The 14,020-nt window shown below is 38.3% G+C and overlaps 2 protein-coding genes across 7 annotated transcripts in view; one reads left to right on the forward strand and one right to left on the reverse strand.

Annotated features, from left to right (window-relative positions):
* Positions 1 to 6,032, forward strand: part of DLGAP5 (DLG associated protein 5) — a 44,686-nt gene extending 38,654 nt beyond the window's left edge. For 2 of the 3 annotated variants that reach the window (XM_032179398.2, XM_032179402.2), the window contains exons 16-19: positions 1,536 to 1,596; positions 2,225 to 2,471; positions 3,332 to 3,381; positions 5,688 to 6,032. In XM_032179398.2, coding sequence (XP_032035289.1) covers positions 1,536 to 1,596; positions 2,225 to 2,471; positions 3,332 to 3,381; positions 5,688 to 5,810 — 481 coding nt within the window. In that variant the 3' untranslated portion in view covers positions 5,811 to 6,032. Of the gene's footprint in view, positions 1 to 1,535; positions 1,597 to 2,224; positions 2,472 to 3,331; positions 3,382 to 5,475; positions 5,567 to 5,687 lie in introns of all 3 variants that reach the window. The other variant, XM_032179401.2, reaches the window with a different exon arrangement.
* A 2,782-nt stretch (positions 6,033 to 8,814) lies between these two features.
* Positions 8,815 to 14,020, reverse strand: part of LGALS3 (galectin 3) — a 28,675-nt gene continuing 23,469 nt past the window's right edge. For all 4 annotated transcript variants that reach the window (XM_058429737.1, XM_058429736.1, XM_032179403.2 and 1 more), the window contains 3 exons: positions 13,756 to 13,844; positions 11,367 to 11,532; positions 8,815 to 9,107 (listed from right to left, as the gene is read on the reverse strand). In XM_058429737.1, coding sequence (XP_058285720.1) covers positions 8,952 to 9,107; positions 11,367 to 11,532; positions 13,756 to 13,844 — 411 coding nt within the window. In that variant the 3' untranslated portion in view covers positions 8,815 to 8,951. The remainder of the gene's footprint in view (positions 9,108 to 11,366; positions 11,533 to 13,755; positions 13,845 to 14,020) is intronic.

The raw sequence follows: 14,020 nt of genomic DNA on the forward strand, positions 1-14,020 counted from the left end.
GAAAGTACCTTGAGATTGTTGTCTTGACAGATGGCAGAGCATATTGAAGGGGGAGTTAATGTGTACTGAACAACTCTTATGGGCTAGATATGATTCTAGGTTTTGTTTGTTTGTTTTTTGGAGGTGGAGTCTCACTCTGTTGCCTAGGCTGGAGTGCAGTGGTATGATCTCGGCTTACTGCAACCTCTGCCTCCTGGGTTCAAGCGATTCTTCTGCCTCAGCCTCCCGAGTAGCTAGGACTACAGACACGTGCCACCACGCCCAGCTAATTTTTGTATTTTTAGTAGAGACGGGGTTTCACTATGTTGGCCAGGATGGTCTTGATCTCTTGACTTCATGATCTGCCAGCCTTGGCCTCCCAAAGTGCTGGGAATTACAGGTGTGAGCCACCGTGCCCGGCCTACTTTGTATATCTTGTAGTTTACTATTGTTTGCTAAGAAGATTCATAATTGCATTTGAGTCATAAGTACTCTTTAAAAATGTTTTGGATTCCCCAAAACATCCTCAAAGGGCATCATACAAATAAGCAACTTTGTGCAATAAAGGCAAAGTAAAGCTGGACACTAGAAAAATAGAGCATATCTTTTTTAAAAAGTAACTCGAAAGAAGTGGAGATAAATTTTCTTTTTTTTTTTTTTGAGATGGAGTGTTGCTCTGTTGCCGAGGCTGGAGTGCAGTGGCACAATCTTGGCTCGCTGCAACCTCCGCCTCCCAGGTTCAAGTGATTCTCCTGCCTCAGCCTCCCAAGTAGCTGGGACTACAGGCGTGTGTCACCACGCCCAGCTAATTTTTTGTATTTTTAATAGAGACAGGGTTTCACCAGGTTAGCCAGGATGGTCTCAATCTCCTGACCTTGTGATCTACCTGCCGCTGCCTCCCAAGAGTTAGGATTACAGGTGTGAGCCGAGGCACCTGGCCAAAACAGATATTTCTAATAAGATACAAGCTAATAACTTCAGGATTAGCATACCTTGTATTCTAACTCAATTACTGTCTAGCTGGAGTTAGCTACATTTACTTGTTAACAAGCAACAGACTTAAGAACATTGTAACTCCTGTTCTGCTTTTTGAACAATTAGTTCAGATAAAATTATAGAAATAGTATGATTGAAGGCAAGTTTCTTAGCAGGTACCTGGATTAACAAGTAACAAGTAAATGTAGCTAACTCCAGCTAGACAATAATTGAGTTGTTGCTTCTGTCTCCGGAAGTCAGCTTCTTTTTGACTTTTCTTTAATATATAGCTCTGGATTTGGCTGAGATTCAGAGTATTGCTGGTAGAGCCACCTGAGCCTGACTGACCACCATGGTAACAGACTTGTGAGCTTTCCAGGGAAGAATGCATTTAGTTTGTAAGGCCCTCCCGCAGTAGCTATAGTCCAAAACTAATCTATCTGGATCAGGCCTGATCTTTCACCAGGCTCCATGTTTGATCCATTCGCTAAACTAATTGCCATCATAAAGGAAAGACTCAAAACACAAGTGAAACAATAACAATATGTTTATGAGTGTAATGCTGCTTTTTTCTTCTTTAGGAACAGCATAGTAGAAGATGCTCAGTGTCCTGGATTACCAGATTTAATTGAAGAAAACCATGTAAGTACAATTCCAGTGTGGTTAGATATCCCAGTATGTCATATGTTTATATCATTATAGAAAGTAATTTCATAAACCATCCCCAGAATTTCCATTGGAAATCTAAATCGGTCATATAGAATGGTAGTTCTTGTTTCAATGACATTTGGGTCATTTAAACCCATAGTGTCATTTTGTATTCTTCAACTCATATCAGAATGAATATGGAACCAGTGAACTAGAGCAGAAATCAGCAAACTTTGGCCCCTATTTAATCATGTTTTATTGTAATAGCCACACATTTGTTTATGTATTCTATCTGGCTGCTTTTGCAATACAGTGGTATTGCAGAGACCCTTGACTCACAAACCTAAAATATTTACTATTTGGTCTTTTACAGAAAATATTTGCCAGTCCCTGAGCTAGAGTATAGGTACTTGCTGAGAAACTTGCCTTCAATCATACTATTTCTATAATATTATCTGAACTAGTTGTTGAAGAAGCAGGATAGTAGGATTTATAATGTTCTTAAGCCTGTGTCCGGGATGTCGTCCTTCTGTTTTTCTTGTATTTAATAGCAACAAGACTTTTAAAATTTGTCCCAAGTAATTAAATTGATAATTAAATATAATACCATTTTTACTTCCAGGTTGTAAATAAGACAGACTTGAAGGTGGATTGTTTACCCAGTGAGAGAATGAGTTTGCCTCTTCTTGCTGGTGGAGTAGCAGATGATATTAATACTAACAAAAAAGAAGGAATTTCAGATGTTGTGGAAGGAATGGAACTGAATTCTTCAATTACATCACAGGATGTTTTGATGAGTAGCCCTGAAAAAAATGCAGCTTCACAAAATAGCATCTTGGAAGAAGGGGAAACTAAAATTTCTCAGTCAGGTGAGATATTTAAAATATATTTAAATGAGCCTTTATTAAAGAAATGAACTTGGATTAAGGTATAAATTATCCTATAAGGTCCATTTTACATTAAATCTAACTATCTGTTTAGGATCCTTCATTGTTAGTGAAGACCCTGAATTAGAAAAATTCCCTCAAGCTTTTTTTTTAATTCGGAGTCTCACTCTGTTGCCGAGGCTAGAGTGCAGTCGCATGATCTCAGCTCACTGCAACCTCCGCCTCCCAGGTTGAGGCGATTCTCCTACCCATGTAGCACCGCGCCTAGCTAATTTTTGTATTTTTAGTAGAGACAGAGTTTCACCACATTGGCCAGCCTGGGCTTTTTTTTAGTTCTCCTTCTTTTCAACACATATCCCCAAGTCTTTCTTCAAAATAGCCTATTTTTCTTTCTTACTGCCTAGTTCTTCCTATATTGTTGTGATGGTTCTGCAATAGGAAATGGCTCCTATATTTTTGTTATAATGTGTGCCAGTTTCACCTGCTATTTTCATCAGTCTGTAGCTGGTCTAACTGGGGTCTGTGGTAAAACAAAAGGTTTTAACCTTGGCCAGACATTTAATGTCCGCCAGCTGTTCTTCATAAGCATCTTCTGGGTACCTTTAATATTACAAGCATGAGATTTGTTTACAGAAGACTCCTTTAATACCAAAGTTAAGGATAAGAATTTAACCAAGAAATTTAACTACTTTCAAAAAACATTATAGCATAAAACGGTCTATATTTTTGTCTTAGCATTTGACATGTGGAACGTTTCATATTTTTCAAGGCTTTGTCCATTTCTAACAGCCCTTGAATGTGAGAATGTTCTTTAAAAAGTTATTTTTTTTTTTGTTTTTCAGAACTATTTGATAATAAAAGTCTCACTACTGAATGCCACCTTCTTGATTCAGTAAGTTTTCCAACTTGACAAGTCCCTTTATATTCTAGTTTTGTTTTATAAAATGAATATTACTTTTCTATTTGTGTACAAGGCTTAAAATTTATATCTTATCGTTATTTTGCTTACTATTTTTCATAGAATGAAGAAAAATTTGGTGTTTATATACTTTAAAATATAGTATGTTTTAATATTAACCCTGAAGATACTTTTCTCTATATGATTTTTTCTATCAAATTTGCTCTGACAAACTGGGTACTTGAATATCTGAATATATTTCTAAGTGATTCAAGAAAAATCTAAGGCAAAGTTTCTGCCCTTCTGGGGAAATAATGTCTATCCCACCTTCAGTCATCATTGGTTATTTATGTCCTGCTATTTTAGTGGCTACTTCCCTGCTTTTACTTCTGGTGACCTCTTGCCTCTAAATCTAGTTCAAACAGCCCTTTTGTGAAGCCTTCTGTAAAAGCTCTTACCTCTCCCATGTTAATTTATATATAGGTACAGATGCATGTAGGCATACAATGTTTACATTTCATCTCTTATTCAGGGTATAACATGAATGCGTTCCAAAAATATAACTTCCGGAATCAAATTCCTTATTAACTGTAAATTCCGCATTAGGTAGAGCTGTCTGATTCATACCTTTGATACTGGCACTATGGCACGAATTAAATAGTGCTCTCTTTCCTGCTGTTTATATATAGCATTGGTTTCAGCTCCATCCCAGACATTTGTTGTTGTTGTTGTTGTTGTTGTTGACAGAATTTCACTCTTGCACCCAGGCTGGCGTGCAATGGTGTGATCTTGGCCCACTGCAACCTCTGCCTCCTGGGTTCAAGCGATTCTCCTGCCTCAGCTTCCTGAGTAGCTGGGATTACAGGTGCCTGCCACCACACCTGGCTAATTTTTGTATTTTTTAGTAGAGATGCGGGGTTTCACCATGTTGGCCAGTCTGGTCTCAAACTCCTGACCTCAGGTGATCCCCCCCGCCTCAGACTCTCAAAGTGCTGGGATTACAGGCGTGAGCCACCTCGCCCAGCCGATATTTTTGTTTCAATGATCTGGAGTTAGGGATTTGTCATTTTTTTTCTTCATCAAGTGATTCTTATGGTTTACAGCCTTACCTTGGAATTTTCCAGGACTAACTACTAGAATAGATCAGAAAACGGTCTTGGTTTTATTCTTCTTTAATCTCAGAATATAATAAATTGATTCATAAAGCAAGTATAGGATCAAACAAACACAGTTTTAGTTAACTTCACGAAACCTGGCAAATACTTAGCTTCCATAAGCCACGAATTCCTTAAAGACCCTTGTATATCTTGTCTTTCATTATTTTGCAAAGCTGCCTTTTTTGTGGTTAGGCTCTGGGCTGCCATGTGTCTCAGGAGCAAAATGAAATGTGTTACTGTGACCCATGTACCAGTCTTTCTTGGTTTTAGCCTTCTTGCATCATAAACTGAGACCTAGAGGATCAGGGCTTTCAGCATAAGGCCAACTTATGTAAACCTGATTTAACCCTGTTCCCAGATCAAACTCTGAATGATTGATTCTGAGAATATATGTTGTTATAAGTAAATCCAGAGATTACCAAATCGTAACATTTTGATAGTAATGTGATTAAAAGTACATCACAATTATATGTTCTCATTGATAAATCTTAATACCTTATCATTTAGTCTGATATTTTTTTCACTTCTGTAAATATTAGTATTTAGATGCCTACTTTAGATCCAAATTATTGGTTGCCCCAGTAGCATAATTTGAACTTGAAGCAGGGCTTGAGGGAGTAAAAAGATCCCAGCAGGATCACACAGTATTAAAAGGCCTATTAAGTGCTATTATATGGTTTAGGATTTATGGAATCTATGTAAGTGGCTTAAGATATAGCCTCAGTTTTATTCATTCTGCATACACTGCTTGAGTCCATTTACATATTATTCACATTTTTATACATATATTCTGAATATACCTTTCCAATAAAAAAAAACTAATATACATTTGAAATAAGATCTGCTGGAAAGTAGCATAATCATTGTTGTTTATAATTTTATTGTTATATAGGGAAAATGTTTACATGTTTCTTGTTTGTTTGTTTTTGAGATGGGATCTTGCTATGTTGCTCGGGCTGGTCTTGAAGTCCTGGGTTCAAGTGATCCTACCACCTCAACCTCCCGAGTAGCTGGGACTACAGGTGTGCACCACCGCACCCGGTTTATTTATGTTATTAATTAATCCACTATAGCAATGTTGAAGAATTAATTGGTGAAACTCTTGATGGATACTTTACTGACTTCTCTGGATTTGTTCTCCAGCCAGGTCTAAACTGCAGTAATCCATTTACTCAGCTGGAGAGGAGACATCAAGAACATGCCAGACACATTTCTTTTGGTGGTAACCTGATTACTTTTTCACCTCTACAACCAGGAGAATTTTGAATTTAAAAATAAATCCAAACATTTTCCTTCATATTATCAATGCTTATATATTCTTTAGACTATTGAAATTTTGGAGAAAATGTATTTGTGTTCACTTCTATAGTATATAATGTTTTAATATTCTGTGTTCTTCAAAGTGTATTTTAGATATACTCTTTCTCAAGGGAAGTGGGGATATTTTGTACATTTTCAACACAGAATAAAAAATGTACTGTGCCTTGCCTCTCTTGTTTAAAAGGAATAAGCTTAAGGCTAAGTATACTTATTAGCACTTATAAACATTCTTTAGTTTAATTGAAATAACCTGTGACAGAAATATTTGCATCTTCTTACACTTTATTCTGAGTTTGAACTCCTAAATTTGTTGACGTTGAACAGCTTTGGGCATTACATATTCCAGAGTATTCTGAGTTTCTTTAGATGAGCTTTTTGGATTCCGAAGTCAGTTTGACATGCTGCGGTTTCAAACAGTTCAATCATTAGAGGTGCCCATTAAATCCTTACCTTTTTGTTTTCATATTCCCATTGGCATGGCTAAGAGCCATTAAGGAAATGCTTTTTTCTTTTGAAAAAAATCTTATCAATCATATAACATATCAGTCACATGAACATTTAAAAGATTGGTACAAAGAAACCCAAGATTTACAGTTTACACAAAGCAATATGCAACACAACAATATTTTGCTCTCAAAAATAAAGCAGATCATCATAAGACAATGTCAGTAAATGTGGTCTTTAATAAGATGTATCACTGAATTGTTTTGAAAGCTTTCAGCTGTTCATGGCCCTGGGCCATTATAAACCCTAGTTTACGTATATTTCTTTTTCCTACATGGCTTATTTGAATTACCCAAACAAGCAATGAACTCAAACTGGCTTAACAATAAGGAAATTTATTATTTCACAAGTTATCAAAGTGATTCCAGGTACGATATAATCAATAGCTCAGTGATGACATCAAGGTCCAACTTTCTATTCCTAGTTCATTCTGTTATCCTTGATGTCGGCTTCTCTGTGGCTGGGTCTTTTTGGGGTCATAAGATGGCTGCTAGTGGCAGTTAGAGTTATGTCCTTCCCTTTGGCCTGATTAGACCAACTAATGCCACATCCCCATCTGCAGATCAGTGAGCCAGCAGGGGACTGACTTAAATGAATCAGAATTCCCTGTTGAATCTGGGATCACACCTGAATAAAACCATGGCTCTTAGGAAACAGGGAATGGATATTGGGTAGGCAACCATCAGTGTCCCTTACTAGATAATGTGCTTGGCTATTGGAGTCTAGAATTATGACGTATTAGGAAAATTTTTAGAGACAAAATGAAAGAAAACTGCTTTGGACAGAGCAAGAGTTCTTAATGCAGTGTATTTTCAGAGAAAAAAGGAGTTCTTTTCTACCAAAATAGAATGGGAATTTCTATTTACTGAGGACCTACTATTTGACAGTCCCTTTGCAAACAATATTTTACTTAATGTTACAGTAACTCTGTAAGAGTTGTGTGCATTTTATAGACACAGGAACCAAGGCTCAGAGGATTTAAGTAATTTTGTGTAAACCAAGTTCTCTCTTTTCTCCAAAGCTCTGTTCTTCCATTTCTTTAATAAGAATAGAACAGTCAAGACCAGAATGTTAGGGTAAGGAATTTTTTGAAATATGCTATGATGTGCTGCCCACATCCCTCTTTAGCGATAGAGGACTTATTCCTTGAGCTGCAGGAAGTGCTGCTGGCAGGCAGCCCTCAGTTGACATCCTTTGTGAGGATTATGTTGCCTCAGCTGAAGAGAGCCACTTCATCTCAGGTCACATTCTCTTTCCCAGGTGTCCTATAGTCAGTGACCGATCAAAGTGGGGGTATAAAAAGGCCTGGCCCCCCTTGCAGCTCTGAAGAAGAATCCCAGCTTCAGAACTCCCCCTAGGGTAGGGTAAGTTATTGCTGCTCAACTTCTCCCTCAACCCAATCATGTCTTTCCCATCCCCACATGTATTGATTGCAAGTACGCTCCCTCACAAGCTTCTTGAGATCTAATCTCTCTGTTTCCTGGGAGACCCAACCTGTGACAATTACTGATTTAACGGATTTGAACAGATAGTATTGTATAAAATAGTATTTTGGGCCAGGCGTGGTGGCTCACGCCTGTAATCCCAGCACTTTGGGAGGCCAAGGCGGGTGGATCACAATGTCAGGAGTTCAAGACCAGCCTTGCCAAGATGGTGAAACCCCATCTCTACTAAAAATGCAAAAATTAGCCGGGCTTGGTGGCAGGTGCTTGTAATCCCAGCTACTCAGGAGGCTGAGGCAGAGAATTGCCTGAACCTGGGAGGCAGAGGTGGCAGTGCGCTGAGATCGCATCACTGCATTCCAGCCTGGGCAACAGAGTCAGATTCTATCTCAAAAAAAAAAAAAAAAAAAATGTTGGTCTTCTATAAGATGAAGTGGTTTTGCCACATCCTAGTTTTGGAATTTTATTAATCTTTGGGCTTGCTGCTAATAAGGGTAGAAAGGCATGGGTAAGAGTGTTGACGATGGGAACAATTAAATTTTGAAAGCCGACTATATAAGATACTTTTTTTCTCTATAAGAGATTTCATAAAAACCAGGGAGACGGTCCTATATTGGTATCAAATTACTGATTTGAAAGCAGTGAACTATAGCAGGAGAAAACAGGATTAAAAAGCTGTTAAGAAATATACCAGAATCCTAACAATAATTGTCTATGGGTCACAGGTCATCTATAGGTTAACTTTTTCTTAATGCTATTCTCGTTTCCTGAACATATATTTCCTTAAGAAAATGAGAGAATAATTTCCTTGAAACATCTGATTTTTATGAAATTCTGGAAGAGATAATTTTGTGGTAATATTTACTTTCTCCTTAAGAAAAATATTTTAACAAGTATAGGAAACCTTGAGGCCCCAATGCAGTATTAATATTGCTACATATTTTTTCCATTGTGCATTATCTAGAATAAACCACTCCAATTAAATGACATATTGAGACAGGTAATTCACTGTAATATTTATTAAGTAGATGACTTACAAGAAGGATATTGATGAATGTAAAAATTTTCACTCACAGTGAACATGAAACCTTTACACATGTAAGGTTTAGATTCTTTTTTTTTTTAATCTGCCCCTTTCAGATTATATCATGGTGTATGAAGCACTGGTAAGGTCTATGTCACCAGAAATTCCCAGTTTGCTGATTTCATTGAGATTTTTAACCCGATGATTGTACTGCAACAAGTGAGCATCATTCACTGCAACCTTGAAGTGGTTAGGTTCAACCAGTACTTGTATCTGAAATGGCATATACATAAACTGTTACATGAGGTAATGCATATGTCAGCTGGATTTAGCCATTCCACAATATATACATATTTCATGTGCACGATAGAAACAATTTTTTGTCAACTGAAATGAAAAAAAATGTCCATTAATTTCAAACCAGTCTGGCCTGAGCTCAGGATGTCCAACGTTTCATCCTTATCATTTGTGGGACCAGTTAAGATCCAGAGAAAGTAACTTTACAGCAAAAATTCCAAGTTATGCCAGGCGTAGTGGCTCACGCCTGTAATCCCAGCACTTTGGGAGGCTGAGGCAGGTGGATCACAAGGTCAGGAGATCGAGACCACCCCGTCTCTACTGAAAATACAAAAAATTAGCATGGTGGCAGGCGCTTGTAGTCCCAGCTACTTGGGAGGCTGAGGCAGGAGAATGGCGTGAACCCAGGAGGCAGAGCTTGCAGTGAGCCGAGATAGTGCCACTGCACTCCAGCCTGGGCGAAAGAGTGAGACTCTGTCTCAAAAAAAACAAAAAACAACAACAAAATTCCAAGTTATTCAGGTTTTTTTTTAAAGCAACAAATTTATTAGAAGGATACATAAGTGAAGCCATAAAGGTGAAGGCTAAAGATTTGCCTGCATAAAAACTTAAAAGAGCCTGGGTGTGGTGGCTCACACCTGTAATCCCAACACTTTGGGAGGCAAAGGTGGGTGGATCTCTTGAGCCCAGGAGTTTGAGACTAGCCCAGGCAACATGGTGAAATCCCATCTCTGCAAGAAAAATACAAAAATTAGCCAGGCGTGGGTGGCATACATCTGTGGTCTCGGCTACTAAGGAGGCTCAAGTGGGAGGATCATTTGAGCCTGGGAGGTTGACAGGCTGCAGTGAGCTGTGATCGTGCCACTGTACTCCAGCCCAAGTGACAGTGTGAGACCCTGTCTCAAAACAACCAAAAGTTCTGGTATGGCCTAAAACACCTAAAAGAAAAACACGAAAATAGGATTCCTTTGGCAAATGTTGTAAAGATTGATGATAATCAGTTTTGGCAAGGGTAGGAGAAATCTACTCTTCCAATAGTGGATGTTCATTCCTACATCTTTTTGGAAGCAGCAATTTGACAATATCTAAATTGTAAACATGTACATTTAAAGCAAAGATTTCTAGAAGATTTGCTTCTAGGAAGCAAAGATCTGTAAGGATAGTTATTACGGTATTTTAGTAAAATCTTTCCAGGTTGGAGTGTTTCTATTCTGTAAATTTTCATCAGTAGAGTACTGGTTAAATTATCACATATCTAAAAATGAAATACTATTGGCCAGGCATGGTGGCTCATGCCTGTAATCCCAGCACTTTGGGAAGCTGAGGCAGGCAGATCACGAGGTCAAGAGATCGAGACCATCCTGGCCAACATGGTGAAACCCCGTCTCTACTAAAAATACAAAAGTTAGCTGGGCATGGTAGCACACGCCTATAATCCCAGCTACTTGGGAGGCTGAGGCAGAAGAATTGCTTGAACCCAGGAGGCGGAGGTTGTAGTGAGCCAAGATCGTGCCACTGTACTCCAGCCTGGCGACAGAGCAAGACTCCGTCTCAAAAAAAAAAAGTGCTATTAAGTAACAATATTCTGATATGAAAAGATGTCCACCAAATGTAGACTGTGGTCCTTATTTGTCCCTGTTGTTGAAGAGTTTACAGTCCAGCTGTTTTATTCACCACTCTATAGTCAACCCTAACTCAATGCTGTGGACCTCATTTGTTGAAGCAGTGCTTACAAATAAAAAGCATGCTGTATGTCAGAAAATACTGGCAAGATACTCATCGAATTGCAACTTCGGATGGGGGAAGGACTAAAAGATAGGAAACTTTGTTAATTTAAAAATTTATAAACTTTTCATAAAACTTGAATTTTAGAATAAAAAACATTTTTCATCTCTATGCCAACTGTGTTGTTTTAAGCAACAAAGTCGTAGTACAACTGTACCATAAAGACTTTTTGCCTTTTTTGTTAAAGATTGTATTCTTTTCATTTCTAGAAAGGCTTAAACTCAGGGGTGGCAGCAGTGATGATGGTGAGGTGCCTGAAAGGAACTGGGAGTGTGCCACTCCTGGCCATGTTCTCAGCCTGCTGAGCCTGGTCCCCTGGGCAGGGAGAAGATACACTGGTTAGGCACCTTAGGAGAGGTGATAAAAACTCACTTCAAGTGCTTTGTGGTTTTAGAGTGATTCCTCATGAGAAATATACATTATCAATATATAATAGTAGCAATAACTTACTTTGAATGGTTTCCCACTTTCAAATGGGAAAACCGACTGTCTTTCTTCCCTTCCCCAGTTATTATCCAGCTTTGTATTGCAAACAATGACTCTCCTGTTGTTCTCATTGAAGCGTGGGTTAAAGTGGAAGGCAACATCATTCCCTCTTTTGAAATCTAAAGCCATTCTGTTTTAAACCAAAGACCAGTTATTAAAATGATTAAAGCTGTACATTTGTACCATGTAAAGAACATATAATTTTCTAAAAAGCAAATAATTTCATAATACAGTACCTAGGAAATTTTTCTGAATGGAAAGCAAATAAATCAGAATGAGTTCAAACTGGAAAGTATCCTATGCCTGATATTCTATGTACTATCACAAAATCTAAAGCAAGACAATAGATGTTGAATTTTTTTGCCTCATTGTCTTCGATCATATTTCCATTCATCTGTAATGCCCCTACAGACTCATGAAAACCCTTCAAGGTTTTCTTACAGAGGTTTAGAGCCACTCTGAGGACACTTTATCCCTTACTATAGATAATGGTTATCTCTTTCCTGCTCTTCCAGTTTGCTTTCAATACCTGGTAAAGGCCAGCCAGCTATATAGTTAACAGCCATCAAATACCTGGCTTCTTCATAATTAACCAGAAGCCCTAGTTCCTCTAAAACAACAACAGTGAGATAAGGTAGTTAATATTCAGTATCTTGTTGCTAAGTTGTAAAGTCATGATAGTAAATGTGGTAAACATTCTATGATGTGAGCCAGAACCAATGAAATTGCTGGTTTAGCTTTTTGACCCTGTTCCTTCTCCCTGGATGTTAATGCAAACACAAGCCCTCTTTGACTAACCCCATCCCTGAGTTTCTCAAAGTGTGCTCTATAGAGCAGTAACACCAGAATCATCAGTAGGTATTCGTATTTTAAAGCCAGCTCTGCACTCTAGACCAACTAACAAAGATTCTCTTTGTATTTTGATTCACCCAGTAACAGTCACATTCAACCACAAACAATCTTCCAGTGATTAAATTTGTAAGGAAAAAACAGCATAGAATTTGTGTTTGACTAAATATACAATGTTGTCATCTCTGTCACCTTAAGCACTTTTTTTTCTACGCAGTTCGTCATATAGAATTTGCAGGACTAAGCAACAGTTTTTTTTTTAGTTTACTACCATAAACCATTTCAACCAGAATTAGTTTTGATCTGCCAGTCTCAATCTACATCTCTAGCATTATTAGAACTAAACTTTACAGTGAAATGACTCTAACAAGACAAGGATACCAAACTGGGTATTCAGTGTGCGTTAGGGGTTGTGGGAGGAGGAGAGCAGATATTTAATAAATCATGAGTGCTGTGTGCACAGGATAAGGTGTGCTGGGTTTTATGTGATGTTGGGAGGAAATATGGATAAGGACATAGGTAGAGGATGTATATATTTTGTAATTTGCTATGAGATGGGCATTATTGTGCGGGGAAGTTCTGTGCTTACAGAACTTGTCTAGGCTGTGTGGAAAGATGGTTTGGCTTAGGATAGTGACTACCATTGCAGAAACAGAGGAGGCTGGCTGAGGTGGAGCGAATGAGCATTTGAATGTGAAATTATCAGATCAGAAGTGAAGTCCATCTCTTGATTACAGAATGTGGAACAAGGTGACAGACACTGAGACTGTTTATGGATTCTTGCATAAATCTGTGTACATGGCTTGAATTTGTGCCATTTAGGTACTGTCCATAAGACCTAGAGACACTTCCACTAACCTCAGGGGCAGGCATCTCAGATGGTTTCAGGACATGGCCAGCTTCCTTGTATGATATGTAAGTACTACATAACCAGTGGTGACAACCAGGGCCAAGTGGCCCAGGACAGCCATAATTAGCATGTATTTTCCTAAATAAAGCCTCACCCCATCCTAGCCCACCTCATCAATCAAACCACTTCCAATAGCAAAGGTTGATTTATGATGAAGTTTTTAACTTGTAGAATCTCTTCAAACCCATAAGCAAATAGTATCTACTCAAAAGACGGGTTCCCAGGCCTGCCACTGATCATCTGTAGAACCTGAGCCTCAGTTTTGTCTATAAAAAGGGGAGAGCAATATTCTTTATCCTGCCTTCAACCATGAAGATTAGCTGACATAATACATATCAAAGTATAGAATAAGGTGTGTTACCATTTACTATGAGTGCCCTGATGCTTAGCAAAATTATATGGGAATATGTATGGATTTATGGGATAATCTATATGATGGTATAGCCAAGATTCTAAATATGTAGTTCTTTAAATTTTACTAAAATTCAAAATAGCACCGTAAGACAGGGCAAGGAAAAAAAATCAAAATAGGCCATTCTTTATTCAAAAACCAATCTACAAATAGGGTAGGCTTTTTAATTTTGCTCTCCTTACCTGTTTGCATTGGGCTTCACCGTGCCCAGAATTGTTATCAGCGTGCGAGGCACCACTCCCCCAGGCAAAGGCAGGTTATAAGGCACAATCTGGGAATGAACAATTACATATGTGTCGATAAGGAGTCATGTTTCTTTGGGGAAAGAAAACGATGTTGCTAAAGTTCCATCACTATTAATATGTGTGAAAAACACATAACTCTAGTATATGCCATCTGTCCAGACTCTCAGGCCACTTTGCCCAGGGGCCAAAGAGATAAGGCTCC

The sequence above is a fragment of the Hylobates moloch genome, unplaced genomic scaffold, assembly GCF_009828535.3.
Source record: "Hylobates moloch isolate HMO894 unplaced genomic scaffold, HMol_V3 SCAFFOLD_16, whole genome shotgun sequence".
In the NCBI taxonomy this organism is placed as follows: Eukaryota; Metazoa; Chordata; class Mammalia; order Primates; family Hylobatidae; genus Hylobates; species Hylobates moloch.